Below are 27,901 nucleotides of genomic sequence, written 5' to 3'. Positions count from 1 at the left end.
CCGTCAATCATGCTCAGGACGGGTGGGGGCGGGGGTCTGAGAAAAAGGCAGGCTGGAGTGGAGAAGCTTCTCAACAAGGCAAACAGCAGCGCTCTGCGAAAACGAGTTTTTATCTACCCGTGTTCAACATCATCTTGGGGCCGACGAGCGACGTTCCAACCACCCCGATCTACCACTTAAATGTTCCTATGGATTACTAGCACACTTTCGTCGAAAAACGGACGCTTTTCTCAACTTGACACTGCAGGTAAGAGCGCTGTTGTTCGACAATAGCCATCGCTATTTTGAACATCTTTTGACTAGCTCGCTTGGCTCTTGTTTCCGAGCGGCCGGGCTGCGTGTTTCGCCAAGTTGTTCGCTGTGGGGGTGATGTGTGCTGTCTTCGATATCGCGAGGTCGACACGGGAATGAATGGGGCTATTTGGAAAAAAAACAACTCTGATCAGCTGGGTGGCAAAGTTATGCCGTAAACAACGGCGTTAAGCTAACGAGGCAAGTGAAACGGTTCCTCCGGGGTTGACTAGTTCCAAAGGCTGCTTGGGGGTGGGGGTGGGTGGGGGTCATCGCCAGCCTTGTTGTGTTGTTGAGCGGAGGAATCCTCGTCGTCGAGCCGTCTCACGGACGTCAAAGTGTTTTTTATACACCATAACACAGTGGGCGAAGCTCGTTGTCGATGTATTGACTAAATAATACATCGCATTTTGCATTGGGGAACTGTCAATAGCTGGCTATTTAATGTCCGATTCAAAGTCGAGACAGAAAACACCTTGTTTTTTTTCCTTGGTAAACGAAACTCAGCAACGATCCGTTTCCATCGTGTTATTTTTTTTTCTTCAGCCTTGTTTTGTCCTTGGTGGTATTTTTTCCCCCCGATGTTCATGCGTGTGCTGACCGGTCACTCACTCACTTTTATCGGGAAGTCGGAGCTCCTTCTCCGGGGCGGATGACTCGGTGTCCTCGGTGTTCGTCGGATAAACACGACGACCTCGGATCCTCTTCTAACAATACACTAATGTCGTGAGCGTTACTACTGTGTCACGTCAGCTTGCATCGAAGCTTTTTTTTTCTAGGATCGCTCCCTTTTCAGCGGCGAATTTTGCAGAAAAATGACGCTTAAAAAAGCCCATTCAGCGAAAGTGACTTTTTAATTGGAAGCCCCGCCGGTCCCACTTTAAAAATCTCTCTCCCCTAAGAATAAATAAATAAATAAATAATGACACGTCTATAAATGTTATGCTCGGTGACAAGCGAGTGTTATTTTTGCTCTGATTTCGCTATCGAGCAACCACCGATTTTTGCATTTAAAGCGATATTCTTCATCTCGGGGTTTGATGGCAATGCTTTAGTGGCTTGGGTTGACGTCCAAACGAAGCATCGTGGTTGGATCCGATCATCGGGCACAGAAATGGCGTCATCTGCTGCTCTAGTGTTGGGAATCAGTCAGTGCGGTGCAGACTGCAAGCTGCCCCCACCACCGTCCATGAGAGAGAGCCTATGTATGGTTGTTGACCCAAAGTACAGTACTACATTGTTGCTGCATTTGTGCAAAGCAGTAGTTGGGTTATGCGTCCCCTTCACTGCCGCCGGGCTGACTGACACACTACAACACACGCACATCCCATTACATAAACGGCTTTAGGCAAGTCGGAATGAGAGTGATCGGCCTGCCGCGGATTACTTTTGCAGCCCCGATGCACAGTGTTGGGGGTGTACGTACGTACCACCCCGCCGGTCGCCCCTTTTGTATAACTCGGAGATGGAACCCGGTGAACCGTGAAGCTGAAGGGGGGCGTGTACGTGAGGTTGTTGTGATGTTTTTGCATGCTGATCAGGTTTTTTTAAATTATTTTTCCTGTGTAGGAGAAATGATGTCATCGTAAAACTCGCGGAAGTAGTTATGTGTAATATCGTTTGAAATGTCTTTCAGCCTCGGATCCGCCAGACTGGTCACCTAAAGGATTCAGAGAGAGATGAAGGTAGGCGCTAGCTATTTTTCTTGTGTTATATGTTGCATTTAAAGGCAATTTGGGGACAGTCACAATGGGACCTCCAAAGATGTATTAACAAAAGCCATCCGGTTATAATGTAACCATTGCCCTGTGAGTAACTGGCGACCAGTCATGGTTGTTCTCTGCGTTTCGCCTAAAGTCATCTCCACTCTGCTCAAGTGTCATCTTATTAAATAAAAGCGATTTTGGGGGGATGAATCAAATGCATTTGTAATGTTGTACAGTATATTTGTAACATAACACTACACAACTGCTACTATGCAAAGAGGGATGTCAAAGTAAGTTTTGGGATCAATATTTTCATACACTGGCAAATAATAATAATAATTTGGCAATGCATCCACAAAAACTTGTTTTCCTCGACCCAATTACGGACAAATAAATGCACACGAATGCTATCTTTTCCCCAGTCAAGGGACCCACACAAGCATGTCAACTTTATTCATATTCCAACTTTCTGTATATTAACATAAAGATACAGCACAGGCTTCTTGTGCCAGATAATAATAATTTTATAATTTGTTTTCTCAAAACCTTGGTACTATCCACTTGTTGCTATTCAAACAACAGGATCTTATGCCTTCCCGCATGTTTTTTTGCATTCTGTTCAATTAAACAATCCTAGATTTTACACTAGGCAACTCCATACTATGTTGTGGTGGTATGTACCCCCTCCCCACCCTGTTTTGAGAGAAAAATAAAGCATTCAAATACAAAATAATGACGTTACCAATTCAATTAGCCTTGGTCGTGACTAAAGGATAATTTTGGCATGCCCGGTTTTTAGTCATTGAGCACACTGAAACGATATCTTCCAACACTGGCTGCACAACGGCACCCCTATAATAAGTCTCATTCATTCCTCTTCAAAACCTTAAAGGAAGAAATAATTGGAGCAGGAGAGTGAGCATACCCTTAGAGATTCATAATGAGGTTTTATGTAAACTCTTGTGTGCAATTCACTCATGTTTGAGCTTGCAAAATGATCATTTGCACTTTGCAGTTCCCCTCGTGTTTGAGCCAAAGTGTTGATTTGAAACATGACGAGCTTCATGAATCTTTAGTAAGGAAGGATTATTCATGTTTATTTATTCAAATTATTGTAGATTTTTTTTTCAATTAAAATCCAGGAAATGCTACACAGTGTTGATTTTTATTTTAGTTTCTACTAGTGAAAAATGTTACTACCAAGCAACGTCTGCTGAAACAGCAGTCACTAGGTTTGCTGTGTACAAAGAGGTGATTCACAGCAGGATTATTGTAAATGCACCGAGAATGAGAGGCAGAGTAGTAATTCTTTCCTCCTGTGCTACTTACTGTAAAAGAATGACCTTTCTGTGCTTCGATTCGGTTGGAAGACAACAGTTGTTTTTTTTAGGTTTACTTTTATTAGGAAAATAAGAGGGTGAGGATACAAGACAAAAATCACATAAAAATAGGGACTTGATGAAGTCTGTGTTCTGTTTCATGAGGTTAGGGATTTTGTTGTGCTGTTTTTTTTTATAGTTCTTCTGTGCCCTTAGTCTTATCTGTGCAATTTATCTGAATTGCCATGAAGCATGATTCAAGTGATACAGTTCATGTTGTTTCCTCAATGTGGCACAATTCTCACGTGTTTTTGCAGCTTTTACGAGAGGAAGACACATGGAATCGGACCTCTTTAAATCTGAAATAGGCTCTGTCTGAATATGGGTTAACAAAAACAAAAAAAAGAAGACATATGCCATCAAAATATACCAAATCGATGACATATTTGCACCCGCTAGCCCGGAAAGCACAAATAAGCACATTGAAAATATTTGCAATGAACTGAAAAAACAGTTATTGGCTATAGCACTTCTGAAATGCTAAAACCTTATGCGCTTGGAAGCCTCCTCGCAAGGGCAGCCTTGGCGTCTTTTCTCAACCCATCTGGCATTTTTCATTATATAATTACTCGTTCACTCATAATCTGATCAGTATGTCATCACGGCGTCATTTGTAAATACTGCCGATTAGATTGTCATGATAACACGAAGGCAATAATGGACATCGTGGCATTTTTTCAAGAACCTGCTTGACGATTTGGATTCTATTTAATCCCATCTATCCGCATACAAGTGGATAGACTGAGAAATTGATTAAATTATGAGGTCAGATGGCAGCTTGTGTGCGATGATAGAATGTATATGCAATTAGATGCTTCCAGATAACGATAAGTGGAAATATTCTGTAATCAGAAGGAGAACAAAAAACAGTGAGAAGCATTATTTATATTAGGACATTTAGTTGCCTTGGAATTTGTAATATGGCCTTCATACTAACAGCCTGCAGAAATAGGTTGAACTCCTCCCTGGTCGTGGAATGATGTCATATTTTGCTCCCCACAATCAAAGTCCATTGAAAGATTATATGAAGATCAGCAGCTCATTTTCAATGAGTTGCTTGCAAAATTCTTTCAGCTGCAAGAATCAATACTGAGAAGAAACTGCACCCATTTCACTCCTGCCAGAACACCTCATTCAGTATTCTCAGAGAAGAGTTACTACTATAAAGGCCCAATTACAAATGGTGCGTTTTGTGAGTCAGACAAGAACTATATTAAAGTTATTCATTGTGATCCTTGCACGGTTGTCCTACGTTTACTGATAGATGGGCTCATTCCATTTATTTTCTTTGAGGTGTGATTTAAACAATGTTACACAATACATCCTGTCAGTCTCAGGCGTTTTTCGTCACATAATGCCAGCAGATTGTTTTCTTTTTTACACCTAAGTGAAGGGTCATGTTCAGACCGGCTGAGTTATTTTTTTGTTTTCTCCTTTTACGATTGGCTCGCGACGTACGGTTTTACCAGATAAGCCACACCCCGTCATGCGTTGAATTTTCATGCCGCAGTTGATTTTTTTGACAACAGATTTCAAGACAATAAGGCAGCCAATCAAATGTTTTTTTTTTCATTCACGGGCCTTCAGTTCCCGGAAACTTCCGCAACCAAATTCCAAAGAAAGACTGAAAGAGAAATATTGGGAGAATAAAGTCATACATTGTAATATTATCAGAATTTAATGATACATTGTGATATTACGAGATTAAAAGTAATTGTTTTTCTTATTTTTATATTACATGGACCAGACAGAAGCTGTTTCGTTTTATAGGCTGAGACGTTGGGCCATGTTTCAACATAAAACTAATGTTGGCATAATATTAGGAGATTAAAGTAATAGTAGGCGAAAAATCAGTGGGATTTTACATTTAAATTCCTTATGTTACTTCATTCTTTTACATTACGTGAAACAGTAGTTATTTGGAGTAGGGCTTAAAAGCTGGGTATTTAAATGGATGAATGCTAGGCCTAAAGTCTGAAACTAGCCATTATTTATTTAAATTTTTGTTGTTTAAATCGCGGGTTGACTTGAGAATTCAGGTAAAAAAAAATGAACATAAATCAAAGCTTGCACTAATAGTAAGCAACACGCAAGTTTCTTGATTTAAACAACTATCAATTGTTTTTAGTATCTCATTAAGAGCATACACATGTCAGAAATGCTGTATTTCCTGTTTGTGGCTGTTCCTGAGGCATGTGAGTCATGATTATAATAGTTTTTAAAGTTAAATTTGGCAAGCCTAATTCTTGTGAAAGCCACCTTCCATTGCATATCGTACATGCTTGGCCCAATGATCATTTCCAAACCAAAAAAAACAAGTGTATGCCATACTGTCTGTACTGAGCCTACCCTTCCCCAAACAGTGGTGTCCACCAGCATCATCTTCCCCTCACCCACTGATTTCTCTAGATCAACATTTCAATGTAGGAGATAATCATGTAGTGATGGCTAAGTGCAAGTGGGTTGCTGTACGGCGAGCGTCCCCCTTTTGTAATCTCATTGCCGTACTGTAGTACTTTAGCCTTTTTACTTGTTCCCTTAGTGGCTTCTTTTCAAATACACACAACAGATGGTACGCATTTTCCTCGGATGAATCACTGAGCGAGGATAAGTTTTGCGATGCTGGCCTTGACTAAGTAAAGCGTTTCTCCCTGCCCTCTAGAGCCTTTACAAAAGATTATTTTTATAGTCTTATAATAACCTGTTAGTTTTGTGATTAGTTGACTAATCGGTTCTGAAGAGGGTTATATTACAACGTATTTTCGCAGTATCTGTTCATTGGAGCAAAATATATTTTTCGCCGACTAAAGTTGGGTTCCGCATATTATTTAACTTTGTAAGTTTTTCCAAAACCAGATGTTAAACAGGGTATTTTATAACACTACACACTTTTACACTGTTATCAATTAGAAATTCCAATCACTCTGTTTTCATTAACGTTTAAGGAAATCAGAGGACGTTTTTTATGCATACGGCATCTCAAAAGGTTTTTTAGAATGATTATTTTTCAGACTTCATTAGTTGTTGACGATTCAAAGAATCTTGTCTGCCAAAATAGCCTCCTCTCCACTTGAGTTTTGAGAAAGCACTCGTCCTTGAGCTAAGTATAAGTGTATTATGGCTTAATTAACCTTTTTTTTATTGATTTCCTTGCTCCCGTCAGACTCTGGAGGAGCCCCCTTATTTGACAGTAGGGACCGATGTGAGTGCCAAGTATCGAGGGGCTTTCTGCGAGGCCAAGATTAAGACAGCCAAGCGTCTCGTCAAGGCAAAGGTAAGACACCTTCAACGTGCTTATTGTCTTTCATGACTGTACATCAATGATTTAAGGGTTGCAAATTATACAATCATTGTTCGATAAACCTGTATGATTATGGTTCCCTTTTCTAAGGGAATAGAAAAGATGAAAATGAGGCTAGGCCAACAAAAATGGAGCTCTTTCACTTGCAAGGTAAAGCATCACCTGGGGTAGCTAGTGGCGTTCATCTAGTTGGAGCAACATCCCGGGGCTCAGACAGATGCAGTGTCGAGTCTATCCCATCAGGTGGCCATTAAAGCTGCCGGCATCTGTTTTAGCCGCATTCCTCCCAAAGGTATGGCAACTCCAATGTTGTTCCGCCATTGGGTTCCTGCTTTGCTGATGAGGCTTCGCAAGATACACGCTCTACTGTATCATTCCTCAGGGCTGAGCATCTGGTGGATATGATAGAGGAGGGGCAGCTCGCGTTGTCTGTCATTCGATGAAAGAATAATGAATTATGCTACTCGGCAGACACCAATATCATCTGTTGTTCTTTTAATAATAAGACAATACTGTATTTACACAAACTGGATGAAGTTCATGGTGCGATGTTGCGTACATTTTGCTGCTTGAAGCAGGAGCATTGCAACATTAGAAATGAGTGTCCACTGTTGGATTACTGTTTTTACCATTTTCACACATTGTAACGAGGAAAAAGTGGTATGCAGTTAATTTGGTGGAATTAATCTGAGACAAAGTGTTTATTTGAAAATACACAAAACAATTTTTATGAAGGTTCGCATGTTACCTGGCAGACTGCAACATTTGTTTTTATTTGTCCATTAGATAAAAATGTTTCATAATTACGTAAGCATGAATGAGTGTAGTTTAATCGGATAAGTACTATATTTGTTTTGCAAGTCGCTGATTAAAGCATCTGGCATGAGATCACTCGAGTAAGGATTTGTGTGGAATTAATTTTTAGCATGCGTCTTTGCATTTGAAGAATGGTTAAAAAGTCAATTACTCATGCTCACAGTTCTACCCTACTGTGAATGATAAGTACCCATGTGAAGTACAAGGAGCAACTTTACTCCGCTGCATCAAACAAAGCGTTCACTTTTATCAAGGCTCTTTTTTTGAGCCATTATCAGAAGGCACTTCATGGAATATCAATGTTCTGAATTTGGTTCGGGGAGCTTAATGCAGATCTCATAAATATTTTCTTGGATTTTGGTTCAGAATATAAATGACGCAATCCCATAGGTGAAATTACCATCATTCATCAATTGTTTGTGCCTTCTTCAGAGGCGACTGGACTGAATATAATCTGTCTAAATATGAATTCAATTCTAACAAATGAAACTTTTTGCTGATATAGCTCCAGTTTTTACCATCGTGTTTTCGTCAGTGTTTCATTTTACAGTATTAATTTGAACATTTAACAACGACTAGCTTGTGTGCCAATGTTTAGCGACTATACTTGAGTATCAAAGCAGCCGGAGTTCCCAGTAGGAAGTAACACTCGCTTGTGAGATGACTCAGGTTTTATTGATGTTCTGTCTGGAGAGTGGGGGACCTACTTTGCACCCTTCCAAGTGCTAAAAGGAGTTACCAGTATTACTGGAGAAAGAATGTGATTCTCTTTATATCTGATGGAAGACAGACCCTGAAAGCTTTTCATTCTTTTTACTTTGAAATTTATGACAAGATTGGGGGTCTTAATCCCTCTCAGAAAACCTTACCTGTTGGATTTTTCATCTGTCTGTCTTTTGACACATTATTATAGAGAGTTTTCTGTCGATTCCATCCAAAAGATGTGGTCACATTTTATTGAATCAATTGGACTGGCGTTTTAAGTAAAGCATTTGTTTTGATCGTGATGCAATGAGGCGAAAGAATATCAAGTTGATTATGGACAGACCCAATATAAACACTAGCGTACTCAGTATCGCTATTTTTGGTGTATTGGATTTTGTCACAAGATCATATCCGATCCAGTGGTCATGTGGTTTCAGTACCATGGTGTTTTTGGGCTGCTGTTAATCAAACCACTAGGAAAATGAATCATAGTAGCACAGTATCATGTGATATTTGTAAACAGCATTTTGTGAGGAGGTACCAGCAGGCTTCACTTTAATAGGTCAAATATGACTTGTCATTTACTGGGTACATTTATTTTTTGTATTATTTTTACTGGTCTAAAAATACGGGCATCGGAAACGGGACTACCCGGAGAAAACCCACACAGGCATGGACATAGGACAGACTGAACCCACTGGGGATTTAACCCTCGATCTGATCTTCAGTCAAAAGTAACATAAATGCGTGTCTATATCTGTCTGACTTGGTTTTGCTGTTGTTGGTCAGTCACAGTTGTGTAATTAGTATTTCAACAGCAACAAAATATTTTTAAATAGTTGTTCCAAGAGTTTGAATATTCATTTAGATGACATCAGTAATTAGAGCATGTGAGCTCGTATTGAACTGAAAGTACCAGCATTTGTAATAAAATCCAGTTAGATCTGTGTTCAACTAGCTTCTACTTATTATAAAGTCATATTTTCGAGGATTCAGATTTCCAGCAACTGCATCATTAGTAAATACTCCGATGTACTATAATGTTATCATTCCAGTCTGTTCTTTTGAGTCTCTGCAACAGATTTTCTGCCCCTGGCAGCTTCTCAATGTTCACAGTGTGCGTGTACCTTTTTGCTCTCACCGTTAACAGATTCATGAACAGATAAATTATGCTCGACCGTGGCTCACTTAGCAGAGGCTGCAGTTACACTACGTGCATGCGTGAGAGTACATTTGTGCGTGCATTCTTTTACGAGGAGAGGTGTCACTTACATGAAAAAAAAAATGCAACAGTTGGTGCCAGCAGATGTGGCATGCAGTTGTCCAATGGAGGGTTGGGGCTCAGTGATAGCACTAAAAACTAATGCTCTTACTAACTGTGTTAAATGGGCCGATACTTTTCAACAACTGTGTGTCAAACGTTCAGGATTTTTAGTCGTGTGGCGTTCACAAAAGTAATTGTTCTCCAAAGTAACAGTACCATGGCAATCTGATTTTCCTCTCATTTTGCTGACTGTTCTCTTCTCCATTTCTCACCGACTCCTCAGGTGACCTTTAAATCAGATTTGTCCACTGCTGAGGTCCACGACGAGAGCATTAAAGGGCCTCTAAAGGTGAGACGAGTTGAATGGAGAAGTCTGGCGATGTATTTGTTATAAAGCTAGTAACGTATTTGAAGTCAAAACCTAGCTTTGATTTTTAATTCAGCCAATTCTATTCTAATTTTGTGACATTTGCCCTTAGATGCCTAAATCACTAGTGTTTTGCTCCTACAGGTGGGTGCAATTGTAGAGGTGAAGAGCCAAGATGGCGTTCACCAGGAGGCCACAATCACTAAGCTGACCGATGCAAGTATTTACACAGTTGGTGAGTAGAAATATATACATTTTTTTATTCAAGTGGGAATTGCACCTTTACTAATACTATTCAATATTTTGCACCTGGAGCAATTCATTGTAAAATTGGCATATTGTTGGGAGAGTAATTTAAGGTTCAAGGAGTCCTATTTAGTCATTTAAGTATGTGTTCAAAAGGGTTCTCAAATATTGCCATATGAACCAATTTACATTTCTCTTGACGACCAGGGAAGCAAATGTAGGGCAAGATAAATAACCAAGGGAGTGGAGAAACATTAATTTAATTAGATTTAACGAAAGGCAAAGTTGCTTCTCAGTGTGCGGCATAAGTAATTTGAATTGCCTTGAGTAAAGACCAGGCCTGGTTGCCACACACTGAAGGTTGTAAAAATATTAAAAAGGTGACACTGGTCTTTGTGGAGCCTCAAAAGCTTGAATAAAGCCACATTACAAGGCGTCCATTCAGAAAATTGCTCAATTTGTGGGGAATCTGGGTTCGGACACATTGCGCGGCGTGTGGCAGCTACTCATTTAAAAATTATACAAATGAAATGATTTACTGATTGTGTTTTTTTCTTTTTTGCTATTGGAAGTTGCGACCCATTCAACAGATTTTTGCTGCTGCCTGTTACTTAATATTGCCCTTGGGTCTTATTTTTTCTTCCTTTGTGCCTGTGTAGTTGGAGTAGAAATCACAGCACACATTCTTGCTTTGCATTGATTGGTTAAAAGAAGAAATGCATAAAAAACCTTCCTGCCGGGTTAGATTGCTACGATCATTTAAACGTGAACTTCAATGGAACTCCATATATTTCTCAACTTTTTAATGATGCAAAAGACGATGATGTGATGTCACATCACGCTTTGGATTGTATCGTATCACTTTCTCAGTGATCTGAGTCTGGGTGTTTTTGCAAACTTTCCTAAAAATGGCTAATTTGGACAGTTTTGCATGAATACATGGAGCTGTGTCGTCAATTCTCCTGAGGTGAGTGGGCGTGTAGATTTCATCAAAAGCACAGAATCTTGCGTAACAAGGTGACGATATGACACTGGGAAAAAATGGAAATCAACAAGTGGTCACTATAGGTGATATTTGTTTGCTTGGCAACACTGTTGCTTATATTGAACATCACTGTACGTAATGGGATTCTTTTGTGTCTCGGCATGAAGTCCTCAGAGAGTAACTCCATGTAATTTGTCTTTTGTATTGTCCAATCCTACAGTGTTTGACGACGGCGACGAGAAGACCTTGAGGCGTTCTTCCCTCTGCCTTAAAGGTGCCCGTCACTTTGCAGAAAGTGAGGCAAGTAACTCTGTTTTTTAGTGCTTTTCAATACATTAACCCTTTGGGTTCCCATTGGGAACAGAAGAACATTATGTACATTGAAGATAGTTGAAGGCTGCTATACTCAATATCAATTTAAGATGATGAAGGATGAGGATTCACCATGCTTGTAATTATCTCTAATGTCACGTATATGTACTGACGATGTCACTTGGCCGCTCTCTGTCTCACTTGCAGACGCTTGACAGACTACCCCTCACCAATCCCGAACACTTCGGCACACCTGTCATCGGCAAGAAGGGTAACCGGGGCAGGCGATCCAACCCAATGTGAGTACTTTCCTAATTTTACACCAAGGGGGCTTCAATGATGCAAACTGTGTGAGAGGGCTGTAGTGTCGATGGGAATGGTGCATTGCCCAGCCATATTTTTCCGAAAGAAAATGATAGCAAAGACTTGCTCTCATTTCTATTTCTTCCTAAAAAGCTCCTTTGGCCTAGAGCAGGAAACCCCGCTCATTTTTGAGTGGGTGTACTATGTTCTCATGTGTTCACTCCAGACTGCAGTTTTCATGCGGGAATAGAAACCGCTTCGGGCTTTTGGCAATGGACATCTCAGCGATAATAAAGAGGACACTCTACCTAATAATCTCATCCTGACACCACTTCTAATGGCATTGATGCAATATTGATTTGAAAGAGTCCCAGTTGCACTTTAGCACCTCTAGCATGTCTTCTTCTTCGCTTAAATCTTTTTACGTGTTAACATTGCTATCTGAAATGCAATTACTGATAAAACAAACAAAGAAAAGTTTTAAGACATTGTCTTGAAGGACATCGGGCAGTTTATGTTTTCTGAATCTGTTAATTGATCCGATCAATATGTCTTTAAAGAGTTTGAAACAGTCGCCTGCTGGCAGAACTCGCACCAATGAATAATTTTTAAATGAATGGATTTGATAGGGGACGTGCATTCATATCCAGTTGCAAATGTATAAAATATGCACTGGCATTAACTAGGTTAACGTTGAAAGTAAATAAATAACCATTCTTAAAGATATGTTGTTTAAACATATTGTATCCAAAAGCCAATGAAAGGTTTTCTACCAATCTTTTGTTGTGTGCTTACTTTATTTTGAGCACTGTAATTTTCATAACCCCCCACTGCTAAGCTTTTGATTTTTTTTTGACAACATGGAAAAATATGGATTAAAGTTCGAAATATGTTTCATGTTGTTTGCTTACCAATTCCGATTACGTTACTTGGAAACTAATGGAAAGCTTATGAAGTCAGCTGTAGACCATTAGACATTTCTCCTTACATTTGTGTATATTTAGATTAATATAAAAATCTGAAAATATTTTAATTCATTTTTTTTCAATCCTGATGCTAAATGACTAGTTGCTGGGTTTGGAAACATTGCCAATAAGCTTTGATTTGTCTGTCATCTGGTATACTCATTCATATTGAATATTGTATGCTATATATTATTACTAGTCCCATTAAGGGACCATTTACTGTCCTCAAGGTGTCACTTTTTTATGGTGTAACTTCTAGCTGAACCTTTACTGCAATACTATTCATCATAGGAGGACCGTCTCCTTCTTTTACTGTAGTTTTCTCTTCATTGAATAGGAAGTGTTTTGTTTATGGCATTGCTTGTGTTGTTTACGAGTAGATGTTGTAATAGCAGCCAGGCACATTTACTGGTCTTAATTCATGCCAGACTGTGTGTATCGTGTGTGTACACAGATTAGAGGAGCAAACTAGTGATGCAGAACGAAAAGGGTGGAGGATCTGTTTGTTTGCTAGGGTGCTGCTTGTATGATCACGTTTAGGGGCACGTCAGGCCTGAATTGAGCGGCCTCAGCTATGCGAAAATCCTAAGTGACTGAGCAGTGACATGTTCCACTGAACAGCGTTAAAAGGCTTTTATCCGAAGCGTTTGAATAAGAGCGCTCTTACTACCGCTGCAACACTGCTTGTTTTCATTGCATCGTCAATGTGGTTGTTGCACCCAAACGTCTATTGATTTCTTGGAAACATTTTTCAGAGACGGGCGGGCATGGGTTCATCGAAATGTCTATGTTTTATTGGATGTGTTTAAAGGGAGGGTGCCGACCAGGAAAATTTTGTATTGGTAATGTTTGGTTTAGTCTATTGTTTGAAATTGTAATCAGACATTGGGAAGTTTGTGATGTGCACATATATAGCCCTTATAATATACTATTATAATCACAAAAAAAACTTATTTTAATCACAGTTACCCTGTATCTACAGTAATCCCTCGCCATTTTGCGGTTCAACTTTCGTGGCTTCACTACATGGTAGATTTTTTTCTGGGGAAGTTATTTTATTTTTTCTTGATTTTTTTTTTTTTAAGTTCATAAAAATGTGAAAATCCATGCTGAAACTCATCACCATAGCCACTCTTCAGGACTGAAAAAAAATTCTTATAGGGGTGACCCTACTTCGCGGTTTTCCGATTATCGCGGCCATGTCTGTTCCACATTAACCGCGATAATTGAGGGATTACTGTAGGCCCCCCAAATAAAACAGAAAACTCAAAACCCCATCCGGAGGGGAAAAAATAACTGAATCAGAAGCATGTATAAAAAAAAAAGTCTGTTAAGTAGTTTTTAAATAAAACTGTGTTCCTCATCAATGGCCTTTTCCCCCCACAGCCAAGAGGAAGACTTGTCTTCATCCTCCAGTGAAGAAGAGGAGAACGATCAACGGCAGAATGAAGATCTGTTTGGCAAAGTGGTCTGCGTGGAGGGAGTGTCCACTGGAGATAAAAAGAAACCTAGCTGGTACCCTGCACTGGTAAGCTCATATCATTTTTAATTGTTAATATACAAAAATAATACCTCCTTTCATTGGTTTGACGTTTTAGCATTAGTATTCTGCTTGCAGAAGAAAAATCATTTCTGATTGTACAGGTGCAAAGTCTGGCTCACATTTATTTGCAACAGTTCTTTAACTCTTGGGCAGCGTTAACAGGCTGAAATGTTGAAAGCTCCTTATTTATTTAAGTTTTCCAAGTTGAAGTAGAAGAAATGGAGAAGCAAGGGTAAACTGCCCTGTTAATTGTGTAGTCATCAAAGCCCCGCCTACAGTGTTTGTTGTTATTGGCCCGCTGTTGAGCGAGCTATGTGCTGCCTCCTCCTGACAGCCAAAGGAAGTATACTCCACTTTGTTTCCATAATGCAGCCAGAACGGGGAGGCGTGGGGAGAGAACCTTGGGAAATGTTTGCAACCCAAGGTAAATAATGGCCACTCGTACTATGTGTACGTGGGTGGCGTTTTCTTTCGGAGTCTGCGTAGGAGGCAAGGAAGAAATAGCGAGGAAATCATATCTATTTAAGCAACGCCACCTCCCACTGTTATGCGCTTCAGCCCAAGTCAGCAGCATTGCCACGTGCTGCGAGCAGCGCGCAACCTTTGAGCAACCTTTATACCTTACTCTACATCTCCATCGATTGCTCGTCTCGGTCTCATCGACTGCGTAGCTTGGAAGTTGTCATCATAGCCTTCGCAGACACCTTTTTTGTCATGCTGCAAAAAAGCTCCGATACTTTCACTTTGTTATCTCAATCATGACAATGCACACACACACAGCTACCTCATCTGACCTGTGAATTGTGTGTTGTTGTTTTTTTTGCACATTTAGGTCACCAACTCTGAATGCCATGATGACATCACCATGAAGAAAGAAAGCTTATTTGTTCGCTCTTTCAAGGATGGAAAATTGTGAGTGTGAATTATTGACGCTGTCATGAATGAATAGTGCAAATCAACCCTTTAGTGATGTGTGTATGTATGACTCCTTCTAATATAACATTAATTCATCATTTTGATCCAGTTTAAAGCACTGATGTTATATTTATGGTGCACGCTGCTTAGGGAATAGCTTGGGGATAAACAAACTGCGAATGCTGACTATGGTTTTATATGCTGGCAGATGCAATTGTTGTCACGTTTCTAAGTTTGTGTCGCTTTGGCGAATGTAATTTTCTCTCAACTCTCAGAATATACTATTCGGGGTTTGTGCTACTGTTTGTTCAATTGCACTTCATTTGAATTTCTTTTTGTGAGAGAGCAGCCAGGTAGTCTTATCTCAAGCTTTTCATCTGGCGCACACAATAGACCTTCTGTGTAAGTCATCAGCAAATAATTATCGCTCAGAAAGTGTGAAAGACCTCTTATCGTGTGTCTTGCAGTTAATAGTAAGGTGAAGGGTACAGCCGATTAGCGGGAAGATAAATCACGGGTGAAATGCCAGTTTAATTCTTGTTAGATGGTATTGTGCTGGACAGTGTAGCCGATCCACTTACTGTCACCTGTAGATTTTAGCCAATAAAATCAGCGCAATGAATGGAGGGGCTGAATTTCAGAAATAATTATATGAGACGACGGAAAATCCATCATTATTAATGAGATTTTCAAGGGTTGTTTCCTTCCAATCCGCCTGCTTTTATGTGGAAGGAATAACAAGATGAAAGAGGTGATCATGAATGTTTCTCTGTATTACAATAGAGGACAAGTTTGTGCACGTCTTTTATTTCTCTCCTATTTACATCTTAATTTGTTTATTTTTGGGGGGAGGGTTTACTGTTTGTTTGGCAGGCAGAATTTTTTACACTAAGCAATATTATGTGAATTTGAGAATATTCTAACTCCATTTGATAAAGTTAATATTGTGAGCTTGATTGAATTTGCTGGAATTATTGCATAATCATGCTTGTAGTGTATACTTGATACATCATCTGAAGTTGAAGTGATAAATTGTGTACTCAGCCTTAGCCTCAATTGCGATTAACTTTTGTTTCTACTTTATTTTTTTCTGTGTTTGTGTGTGTGTGATGTAAATATTTACAGAATTCTCGTGTTGTTAGAAAAATGTTTGTTTACGGATGAGAGTTCACAGACATATATGAGCCTGTTCAAACTCCTGTTGAGATCCTCCCTAGAAAGGGTTGTTGGCCATAAATATGCCTTTGACAACAATGGCTTTTGAAAATATTTTTAGGAAAAGTGAGGTCATGCATGCAGAGGGCAAGTGAGGTTTTTCCACATAATTGTTACCTTAGCAACAGTGGAAACAAACATATTCCCATTTTGGGCAGGCTATCTATTGTATGCAAAAAGAAAAGGCCATCAACTTGACTAAATGTGATATGTACTTGTTTTATATGTAAACAAAAGCTGATTTGATGGCCATTGTGTTTCTTGCACAACTGCTAATCAGTGTCACATCTTTGCAGTTACATGGTGTTACGGAAAGACGTTCGAGAGTTAAATGTAGATTCTCCTCCTAAAACGGATCCAGGATTGAAGCCAGGTAAGTGTTTCTGAATCTATTTTCTCTTCATTTCACTTAAATCACGATTTACCTCAGATGAAATGGAATTATTCCGTAAAGTATAATTTCCTGTTAAAGGACATAATGGTGAACAACTTTTTATGTTTCAATCAACTTTTATCCCAGCCACAGCCTGAAAAACTGTAGATTTGGCTACTTTTAAACATCTTGTGTTTACGTTTCACCTGCTTAAAGAAGAACCAATTTATGTTTGTCATAAAGCACTAGATGCAGCCTTGGAGTTCCAGCAGCAGTTGGTCATTCCCAGCATCTGGAAGACTGAAGTGAAGGAGGAAAGCTCCAGCAGTGAAGTGGATGATGATGATGAAGAAGAGGAGGAGCAGGAAGAAGATGCCAGCGGCGAAGAAGAAGAGGTAAAACATCAGTCATGTTCATGCAATTTTTTTTCGCCAAACCTCAAGTGAAAACAGCCCCAAACAGTCTAGTCTCCCATCTTTAGGATGAAGTGGAGCCCTATCCTGAGGAGAGGGAGAACTTTCTTCAACAGCTCTACAAGTTCATGGAAGACAGAAGTGAGTTTCATTTCCCAATTGGCGCAAAACTCCATAGGCTGCTAACCACTTTAGCCACTTTTCAAACTCTACGTATTTACGTGAGCACTTATTCAACTATTTACTTATGTTGTTGACTACTTATCTATTACTTAGTTATACTATTATTCATTTGTTGTTGTTTTTATCTGTGCACTGTGCGGTGAAGCTTTAAATCTCATTATACTTGTATAATGACGATAAAAACATTCAATTCCATATATGATATGGTCATCTACAGTTCTTCAGCAATTCTGGTTGTGACATCACAACCAGAATTTCCGGGATGATGCATTGTTTTGGATGGCATCACTATCAATTGGTAAAAAAACAGCCAGATTTGTCTTCGGTGTGCACAATTACTTTAGTGCTGTCATTTTCATTTTTTCTTATAGCACATTTTACTATAGTAGTGTGCATATTTTTCAATAGGGTTTGTTCATAATTTGACATGTATTCATAATTTGCCCCCAGGAACGCCCATCAACAAGCGGCCTGTTCTGGGTTACCGGAATCTCAACCTCTTCAAACTCTATCGACTGGTGAACAAACTGGGAGGCTTTGATAATGTGAGGCCCACTCTGAAAAGCTTTTGACTTTATCATTTATAGTGTAGTGAACAGCTTGGCACTAGTTCTCTTGTGGACTAAATCTTCTGGTCTTCCCCAATTTTACACACAGATTAAAAGTGGCGCCATTTGGAAGCAAATCTACCAAGACCTCGGAATACCTGTCCTCAATACGGCTGCCGGCTACAACGTCAAATGCGCTTACCGCAAGTATGTCCAAGTGCTGCACCCACCATTCGGTGGGCTAAGCGCTATTAGTTTTTCGTGTTCGCTCAATTTTTTTTTAGTGATGGGCAAAATGGCGCATCCTGAACCAATAAGATATGGTCTATCATTGCGTCAGTTAAAAATTCATCACTCAATGTTTCATTCATGTTAGCTCCCTACTAACACCTGGAGTACACGGTTAAATTTTGTCATGTCATGAATTTTTATTTTGGAATCAATTTTGCGTCGAGGGGGCTACAATTCTCATTCTTCCTCAAAAATGGAATTTCAGCATTTGGTAGCAAACAATTTACCAATTCACATATTTATTAACAAACAAGATCTAACCACTTTTTGCATAGTTTAGTTCTTAGGAAGAGTCTGTTAACTTTTGAGTGGGGCGGTGCAAGACCCATAAGAGCAGTACCTCTTTCTCAAGTATTATTATTATTTTTAACGTTCTGAATAAGGACGGTTCATTGGGCCATCTGGTCTCTTACAAATGAACTTTATTTTAGCTTGACAGGTTTGGGACCCCTTGTCGTTTGGTCTATCACTAGTAGTTCTCCAACAGTTGTAAGACAAGCTCTTTGCATGTAACAAAAATGTTGCTTTTTTGCAGGTACCTTTACGGTTTCGAAGAATACTGCACTTCTACCGCCATCACGTTCAAGATGGACCTCCCTTTGAAGCAGGCCCTCAAAGCAGAGGCAACATCTGTAAGTGAGGGAGAAAAGACGGCGGCCACATCAACCAGCTCAGAAGAGAAGAAGAATCACGGGAATGAAGAACCAATCAGCACACACTGCAAGGTGCGTTTCTACTACGCTCTCACATTTCCAATCAGAAGTTCTCTGATTTTTAAAACGCATGCTTCCCCTTCAGGAAGAGAAACTTGAACTGGGTCTCGACAAAAATGAAGAGCCGCCTTCAAAAGCAGAGGACAGTAATGAAAACAATGACCACCACGGAGATGAGGAAGAAGGTGGGCCGCTCACAGAAGACGCAGATGAACGCTCGTCTACGTCTCGCCTTGGTCCCGACATCATTAAACAAGAGGACGATGACGACGACGAGCAGGAAAGCAAGGACAACTCTGGGTAAGTGCTTTCAAGAAATGTCTACTCGGACAGCATTTTTTTAAAAAGATAACGCAAACAGGGTGGGAAGAATCATTTCAATAATGAATTAATTCAGTGTGCTTTGGATTAAGACCAAAGACCTTGTCGTATCGTAGTGGCAACTCTAAAAATCAGTCATCTAGTCCCTTTATAACACTTAATTCCTTTGTATAAGCGCAATCCACCTTGGCTTGCTAACCATTGGAGAGCGAGAAAAGCTTCTCTCTTGGTCTAAGCTCTTACCCACTGTGCTATTATTATTAGTCACGGCTTAGTCTGCATCTGCTGGCAAAAGGCATCTTTGTGCAGCAAAGCCTGACTAGTAGCGTTCACCTGGCATGTGTCACATTGTGCTTTATTGCTCTCTTACTGTCTTTTCTCCTGCACCATTCGCTCCAATAATGACATGGCTCCTTGACTTTCACCCTGCAATGAACCTAGGCATCTTCTGTCCTTTCTGACTCTTACTCATATTCGGCTTTATTCAATGTTCTGTGTCATCGTGAGTGAGTGAGTGTGATTTTTGTGGCAGATGCTGCTTTTGAAGGCTTTCAAATGTTCCTTTTCGGTCATTCCGATGTTGTTTGTTAGGTGTTTTTGGGGGGAGTGGATTTTGGACGAAGGCGCAGTTGACACAGTCCCTGACTTGTGCTTGTTGACTTCATGATGGGATGGTTGTGCTGAGGGTCGAGGCTTTCTGGAACATTAAGTTTCATTGCCATCCATTGCAGTTGCGGGATTAATCAAACTAGATGGTTGAGTTTGCTTCATTTTACTTTTAATTCATGGCTGTGCTGATTTGTCATCCTCTTAAATACAAGCCTTTTATATGATGGGGTTGCTTTTTTTCCCTCAAGACTTTAATCAGAATTTCTTAGTTTTCTTGATTTTTTTTTTTTTGAAATTGCCAGCTTTCTTTGATGCAATGTTGTGGTTCAACTAACATAACGTTTGTTTGTTGTTTTTGTTTTGGTTTGTAAAGCGATTAGAGGATTCTGCTTTTCTTAGTGACTTGTAACTGGTTTATGGTTGAAAAATCAGATCTATAGAGCACAAACTTAAAGTTCTGTAAGTGGAACAAAATATAATTTTGTATTTTAACTCTTACGTCCCATGTTTTGTTTCCCTTGTTTCTAGTTTGTCATTTAGTTGCATATTCAGTTCATTTCAATCAAAAGTGCTGAATAAGCCACAATTCCCGGAACCAGATCATATTTTAACATAATAGTTACCTCAGAGAGCTTTTCATTATTTCTGTCCTGGCTGTGAAGAATCCGTTTAGTTTCTTTCAATATAAGGAACTCCTTTGGTGGTACAACATCATGCACTGTTAACTTCAACTTACTAATTGTTCCATGTTGAAAACGAGCTATTAGCAACGTTTGATCGCTTCGAGGACGCCAGTGGAGGGTTGACAGAGCTGCTTTTTGTAGCAGTGCTTCGGGTTGCTGTTCTGCTTGCCTAGTTGCGCTTTGCTGCGCTAACCCGCGGCCCACCAGGCCCCCGCGGCCCCTGCACTGCAAAGCCACTTAACCGGCCTTCCTTCTTCACCGTCAGTAGACCCTCCAGCTTTGCCGGTGCCCGGCTGTTCCTCACTAGCTCCTCCTTGTGGCTTTTCTCCACAGCGTATGAATGGAAATCCCAAGTGTGCCATGTGCATCTGTTGTTAGATAGTCGAGTGGACTTTTCCAGAATGAAAGAAATGATTCCTTTTTTTGCAAAATCCAACGCTCTCGTTTTGGAGGCACACCATGTATTATTCAGTCCGTACAGTAGATTAGCGATGGGAGGCTTAACAAGACCCGTCAAATGGATAAAATAGCCACAGATGGTTCGGTGATAGAATGCGGTACGACGAGCGGGTTAGCGGGTGCGTGGGCTTCGGTGGTTTTGTCTGGAGCAGATTAGGGACAGGAAGTGCTGAACTGTCTTTCTTGCAGGGATGACAACAGTCAGGAGGGGGAGGAAGGGGAAGAGTTTGAGTGTTACCCCCCGGGGATGAAGGTGCAGGTGAGGTATGGGCGAGGCCGCAGTCTGAAGACGTACGAGGCCACTGTGAAAGAGGCAGACGTGGAGGGGGGCGAGGTGCTCTACCTGGTGCACTACTGTGGCTGGAATATCAGGTAAGACAGGATGTGGGGACAGTCACCTAATTTCTATATTTACCCTGAAACAAAATCACATCTTAACCCTTTCAATTGGCTGGAGGGATGACCACTCGGTTGGATATCCCCGCTGCATTGAACTAAGGCACTCCTCCTCACAATTCTGCTTCCTCTGATCTCTTCTCTTGGTCAGAGCTTACTGAGCCCTCTAGTGGCAGAAATCAAATTGGACGCAGGGTTGATGTGGATCGCTCTTTAGCTCCTTTTTAGCCAGTTGTGATTGAACCCCCCTGTCTGTCAACCCCCTAGCTGTCTGCAAGGACACGCTGAGCTTCAATCCGATCCAGGATGGCTCAGCCATGCAGTAGATCCCGCAGTATTGACTTGGACTAATCTCAGACGGGCCCAGCAGTGTCGTTCTACTCACCTCTACCTCTCCCCCCCCCTCCCTTGTGGGCTAGAGTTAATGCAGTGTGCAACTTGAGCGTCAGTCAGGGCAACTAGCAAAATAATCCAAAATACAAAAAAAATCCAATCACATTTCATCGTCTCATTGTTGTTGTTTGAGCTTGTGGTAGTCTTAACAACAATGGGTTGATCTCTCTGCATTCTGTTCGTGTGTGATGTTGTGCAAACTTTTCATTCTTGTCGTACGACCCAAATAGCGCCCTCTGTTCCGTTGGCTGTGACGGTCGCTGTAAATGTTTCTCTTCTCGTCGTAAGGCTTTGTCTTTAACGTCAGTGGATGTACTATTCCTTTGTGCTCGCGGCTTATTGTATGGCGGCAGTTCTTTCTGGACAAACAATGGAGGTGTTTTTGTGGTGGCTGGTGTTGTGATGTTTCCTTAAGCTCCCCCTCCAGCTTCTGATTGATGGAAATTGTACTTTTTTTTCTTTCTACGCTCTATGTTTGCTCCGTAGATACGACGAATGGATCAAAGCAGACAAGATTGTTCGCCCGGCCAATAAGAATGTCCAAAAAATAAAGCACCGTAAAAAAATAAAGGTATGACTTTGTATGGATTTGGACTTTTTGGCTTTTGTGACATGGATTAGAGCTCCCGATTCTTATTCCGTTCTGGCAGAACAAGGTTGAACGGGAGCGTGACCGATTGGAGAGACTCAATGATAGAGAAGCGCTCAGTCCTTCACCCAACAATAACCACGTCCCTCGGTCTAAGTGCGACCTCAGCCAGGATGTCTTTTCCAAACTGGATCAGGGTGAGGACCAAGGCAGTCAGCAGCAAACTCCAGCCAAGTCGATAGAAATCACCTCGATCCTTAATGGCCTGCAAGGTAAGAATATATTAACGATTCAAGGCGTCTTGAATGGCACATGGACCTGGTGGCACAATTTGTCTTTTCTTTTGCAGCCTCTGAGTTGTCCTCAGATGAGAGTGACCATGAGGGTGAAGGCGCGCAAAATAAAGAGGACCGTGACGCTTGCAAGGACGTAAAAGGGGCGCCGGAGCTTCACAAAACCTCCGAACGGAGAGAGAGTGGTACTCCACCCAACGGGTCCAGACCTTCCGCGGTCTCGGGGAGGAACCAGGAGATGATCGGCGGCGAAGCGGGGAAACGCAAACCAGATTTGATTGGGGAAGCCAGCACCCGGAAGAGGAAATCTGAAGGAGTCGTCGAGAGGAAGCTGAAAACTCAGTCTAGGGTTAAGAGGGCTACGAGGAGCGCAGATTGGTTACCGTCGGTCTCTCCCAAGAAGTTGGACGAGAGGAGTGCCAGTCTCCTGGATGAGAGGGTTCCCTCGTCGTCTAGCTGCAGCTCAGACGACGACGGAATCCCACTCGCGGAGGCCAGCGAATCCAGCCACCCAAAAACCAAAGCTTCCCCTTCCAAGAAGTACAACGGGACAAAAGAGAAGAGCAAATCCAGCCGGCAATCGGGCTTCTGGGACATTCCCGACAAGAGGAGCAAGATGTCCGGCAATGGAGACGATAAACCAGCCGTACGCGCCACGGGCCAAAAAGACGTTTGGTCCAGCATTCAAGCGCAGTGGCCAAAGAAGACCCTTAAAGACTTATTCTCAGATTCAGACACGGAGGCTGCCAATTCTCCCCCGGCGCCCGTACCTTCCAGCCTGGAAGACACGAGCGTCGAACGGGAAGCCGAGCCCGAAGACGACGCCTCGGAGGAGCACGCCGATACCGACAAACTGCAAGAGTTTCCCAGCAGCGGTAGTAACTCCGTACTGAACACGCCGCCCACCACGCCGGAGTCCCCCTCAGGTCGAGGCAGCGCATTGGAAGACTGCAGCCAAGCGCCGCCGCCTTCCCCGCCGGCGCCGCCCACGCCCCCCGGTCTGCTTCCGGCGTCGTCCTCCGCGAGTCTCCCGCCGGGGCTGACGCGGGAGGAAGTGGCGTGCCGGCGTAGCGAGAGTGACAGTAGCACGGTTGAAGTGGAGAGTCTGGGCGGGGAGCTGCCAGACATTCCTCAGGGCGAAGGGGCGGGCTCTCCGGCAAAAGTGTTCCACGCCCCGCTCTCCTCCAATAGCAGCAGCAACTGTAGCTTGGAGCTGAGCGGCCAGCATGAGAGCGAGCTCAAGTCCAAAGGTACAAAATGCAAAAGTGCATCATATAAAAATCAACTTTTTCATTGCCAACTAAGCCTGCACACGCCCTGATTTTTTTTAAAAAATACACTTTCTCATTGTAGTATCCGCGAGTCAGAAACGACAAAAGGAATCACAGACGGGTGGAGTCTCAAAGAAACAAAAGCCAAACCGCAAGAGCCTCGGAGTGCCTCCCAAAAAGAATAGGAAAACAGGTATTGAAAACTCCACACAGACGAGTTAAAACAAAGTCCCTTTTAGGTCTTTCACGTCGGGTGGTGCCAAAGTCCGCTTTTATCTGTGTATCTTTTAGCCAACAGCAGCGACAGCGAAGACCAGTCTCTTTTGGAAGGCTCCGTCAAACCCGCTGCCGCCAAGAACGACACGTCGGAAGTCAAGGTCGCCGTTTCGCCCAAGTGTCGCGGACGATCTCCCCCGTCAAGCCATAAGTACCACAAGCAGGGGGACGCCGAGCACTCGCAACATCGGGAAAACCACGGAAGATCACCACGAGTTTACAAGTGGAGCTTCCAGATGTGTAAGTGTCACCAAGACCATCAACCAAATCCTCATATCACCCGCGATCATTTTTTCCCCCTAGTCTTACTTCACTCTCCCCATGTTACGCTAAAAGTATTTTTTTGATGACACGTGGTCAAAAATTCTGTCAAAGAACAATTTATTTAAATATTCTGATTTCATATATCCACCAGCTGATCTGGAGAAAATGAGCAGTCTGGAGAGAATCTCATTTCTTCAGGATAAACTTCAAGACATCAGGAACCACTATCTCTCCCTCAAGTCTGAGGTGGCCTTGATTGACAGACGGCGAAAGCGCATGAAGAAAAAGGAACTAGAAAGTGAGTTCTTGTTTATGTATTTTTTTGAATTTTAAAAAACAGTTTTGATTGGTCTGTTCATTCGCCCCAGTCAAAATGGATTGGACGTCTAGTGCCGTCAATGGCACTGACAATTGCGCATTTGCGACCATTCTTCCACTTTAAATGAATTTGACTTCTAGTGATATCAATGGCATGCAATGAGTTCAATATTAAAGTGTTATTTGGTGCCATAACCATTATTATTTATATTAATGTCATAAATTTAGCCCGTATTAATGTGTAAGTTATTTTCTATTTGCATAAAATAATATTAAAAATGCTCCGATCATTAATAATTTCTAATATATCTATAGAAATATACAAAATTGCCCATATTTATTTGAATGATCAGAGTTCAATATTAAAGTGTTAGTTGGGGCCATAACCATTGTTATTTATATTAATGTCATAAATTTAGCCTGTATTAATTTATAAGTTCTTTTCTATTTGCATAAAATAATATTAAAAATGCTCTGATTATTAATAATTTCTAATATATCTATAGAAATATACAAAATTGCCCATATTTATTTGAATATTAACGCTTTTACGTCAACTTGATTTCACGTGGGCCGGACCATTTTAGATATAATATTTTGATTTTTTTTTTTATAAATGGATTAAAATCCCTGAATATTCAGTTTTTTATAGATCTAGAACAATATTTATTTTAGCTTTTTTTAAATATATTTTTAGATTTTACAAAATGATTTTTGAAATAAAAACACAGAAAAAAATGGATTAAAAAATTACAATTATTTATTTAAAAGGGGGAAAAATCAGCAAATTTAATATACATCTATACTCTTCATTTTAAGTTGATCCTAAAACAGAAAATCGGCACTCATGATTGACTTTCCCGGGCCACACAAAATGATACAGCGGGCCAGATTTGGCCCCCGGGCCGCCACTTTGACACATGTGACACTTGAAATAATCCATCTGCTCGCCAGGCACCGTGGCCGCATCCTCCTCTTCGTCCTCCTCCTCACCGTCTTCAAGCTCACTGACAGCGGCAGTCATGTTGACACTGGCAGACCAACCAGTGTCTTCATCCTCATCCTCTTCGCAGAACTCCGGGGTATCAGTGGAGTGCAGGTGACAGGATGTAGCAGCAAGCCGCCGCCGCCGCACTAAGCACTTAACCAGCACGCCGGGGCCACTGCCCCCATTCCCATCCCCTTCCCACAGGATGGAAAAGTCAAAGTACATACTGTAACGACTGGGGCACAACACCAGACCAGAGACAAAAACAAATCAAGAAACAAGCACTATTTTCTATTGACAACTGTTTTCTTGGCAAGCTAACGGCACTTAAGTGCACTTTTTTTGACGATCGCTTATAGGGGGAAGTAATTTGTCTAAAAAAATAATAATAAGAAGAAGAACTACCGCCATTGTCTTTGTGCTCTACTTAATTCTAATTGAACATTTATAAGATTACATTTTTGCAAGCAATAACTGTTCCCGTTTGATAGGAATTGCGTCGCTATGGGATGTTTTCATTCAACTCCCTTCTTTGCTCTGTCCTCGTTGTTTAATTAAGGAAAACAAATTGCCACATTGGCATTAAGGGCAAAGTATATCTGTAATTTAACCATGTTAACTGTCCACCACCATTCTAAAAAGGCCCACCCCCGACTTAAACTCAATTGAGAGTGCTTATATCCGCTACGCGTTTCCATTGAGTCCTCAAAGTCACCGATTGCCGCAGCGGACGGATTATGGTATGATACTGTAGTGCCTTTTAGTTCTTTTCCATGTGGCAGTTGGAGGAAGGATGGAGCTTTTTTTCCTCCAATCAGAGGGTCGCCTGAAATTCTATCTCTTACAAAAACATACAAAAAAAAATCAACTTAAGAATGCAGTGCGATTATACGCGTGTATGTACGTATTTGAAGGACAGTGATGGCTTTTTATCAGAATATGGTAATATTTAACTAAATGTAGAAATATACTGGATCACATGTAATTTACTACTGAATTGGTATCCAGTTTGGATATAAACCGTGCAATGATGATGAACACAATGGCTGCATTACTTCACTCATCTGCCTTTTTTATTTTTTTAATTTGTCTTCATTTTTAGCAACTTGTCAGTCGTTTTGTCTTGACTGAAGACTGCATGTTTCCAACTGGATCATTGACTTGAAAGCAGTCATAAAAGGTATTCAAAAGCCTAAATGAAGCTGAATCCCACATGTACAGTGTTCCAAAAACAAAGTTAATTCTTTTTTTAATCTGCTTTCATTAAAAACCAATCATCGATTCCCCTCTGTTATCATAATCATAAACACTGTCACTTCTTCTCACACTCACCCTTACCAAAAATACTGTTTTTTTGTGTGCTATGACCGAAATAAAAGGTAAATATATTGTAAATGTGCATTTATATTATACAGTGATGAGTATGGATACATTTTCTCCAGTGTTTCCTTTGTATAGATCCCTATTCACTGATAACCTGAAGTTACATTTTGTTTAGCACTTGTATGTAATTGTATGCTTTTGGAATAGATTTGTATATCGAGAAGTGTTTTAAGTCAAGCTATTTAATATCTTGCACTGTTAATAATGTACTTTTCTGTACAGACAGTTTTATGGTTTGGATTGTAGTTTGTGTAAAAAAAATATATAGTTACAGCATGTTTGTTCACCTCCTTTGTCCCCCCATACATGTTTTTGGGTGAGAAGAGATTTTTGGGGGTAGTTTGTCTATTTGGTTTGTACTCCTATTCTTTGAAATTGTTGCGTTCGTTTAATTTCTCTTTTTTTTTTATTTTGCTGTTTGCTTTGTACTCAATTTTGTTCTCATTAGCTTGTGCTTGTAAGGGTTGGTTTTGAATGAGGAAAATGGTTTGGATCATTGATTATGATACAGGAGCTTGTTGAAATAGTATTTATTAGGCTCATCTGAAAACAGTCGTTATGTAATTTATTGTAAAAATGCAAAGCAAAAGCCTCTTTGAAATAAATGCCATAGTTTGTGAAGTTCCCAGTTGCAATCATTTATGAGTGTATATTTTGCATGGTTTTTTTTCAGATTTCCGTATTTCATTTAAACATCACCACTTAATTGTAAAAGTCAAATGCCTTTTTCACTCCCATTTACTTTTGTCTACCCAACACTTAAACGTCCCACCCACTTTTTGTGAATGGTATGACGTGTAAGTAAGGGTTGTATATGCTCAAAT

The 27,901-nt window shown here is 40.8% G+C and overlaps 1 protein-coding gene across 2 annotated transcripts; it reads left to right on the top strand.

The window, feature by feature from the left end:
* The first annotated feature begins 35 nt into the window (after positions 1-35).
* On the top strand, positions 36-27,698 carry arid4b (AT-rich interaction domain 4B). Of its 2 annotated transcripts, XM_077612621.1 has the most exons (24): positions 36-247; positions 1,928-1,976; positions 6,540-6,650; positions 9,746-9,811; positions 9,974-10,064; positions 11,281-11,360; positions 11,580-11,671; positions 14,027-14,168; positions 15,016-15,095; positions 16,610-16,686; positions 16,930-17,081; positions 17,168-17,240; positions 17,733-17,827; positions 17,940-18,037; positions 18,657-18,846; positions 18,920-19,134; positions 21,096-21,278; positions 22,182-22,266; positions 22,346-22,556; positions 22,634-23,827; positions 23,931-24,041; positions 24,140-24,364; positions 24,540-24,686; positions 25,661-27,698. In XM_077612621.1, the coding sequence occupies exons 2-24, from the start codon at positions 1,971-1,973 to the stop codon at positions 25,807-25,809; spliced, it is 3,873 nt and encodes a 1,290-aa protein (XP_077468747.1). In that variant the 5' UTR covers positions 36-247; positions 1,928-1,970; the 3' UTR covers positions 25,810-27,698. The 2 variants fall into 2 exon arrangements, with proteins under 2 accessions (XP_077468747.1, XP_077468748.1); XM_077612622.1 differs by lacking the exon at positions 21,096-21,278.
* Positions 27,699-27,901: the final 203 nt, after the last annotated feature.

Source organism: Stigmatopora argus, chromosome 11 (genome assembly GCF_051989625.1).
Source record: "Stigmatopora argus isolate UIUO_Sarg chromosome 11, RoL_Sarg_1.0, whole genome shotgun sequence".
Lineage (NCBI taxonomy): Eukaryota > Metazoa > Chordata > Actinopteri > Syngnathiformes > Syngnathidae > Stigmatopora > Stigmatopora argus.
This window is presented reverse-complemented; position numbering and strand designations above follow the sequence as displayed.

Bases quoted from the DNA above. Each gene is read 5' to 3' on its own strand.
- arid4b (XM_077612621.1), top strand. The intron at 16,687-16,929 runs GTAAGTGTTTCT...TTTGTCATAAAG, and splicing joins GGATCCAGGATTGAAGCCAG to CACTAGATGCAGCCTTGGAG. The intron at 17,241-17,732 runs GTGAGTTTCATT...ATTTGCCCCCAG, and splicing joins CAAGTTCATGGAAGACAGAA to GAACGCCCATCAACAAGCGG.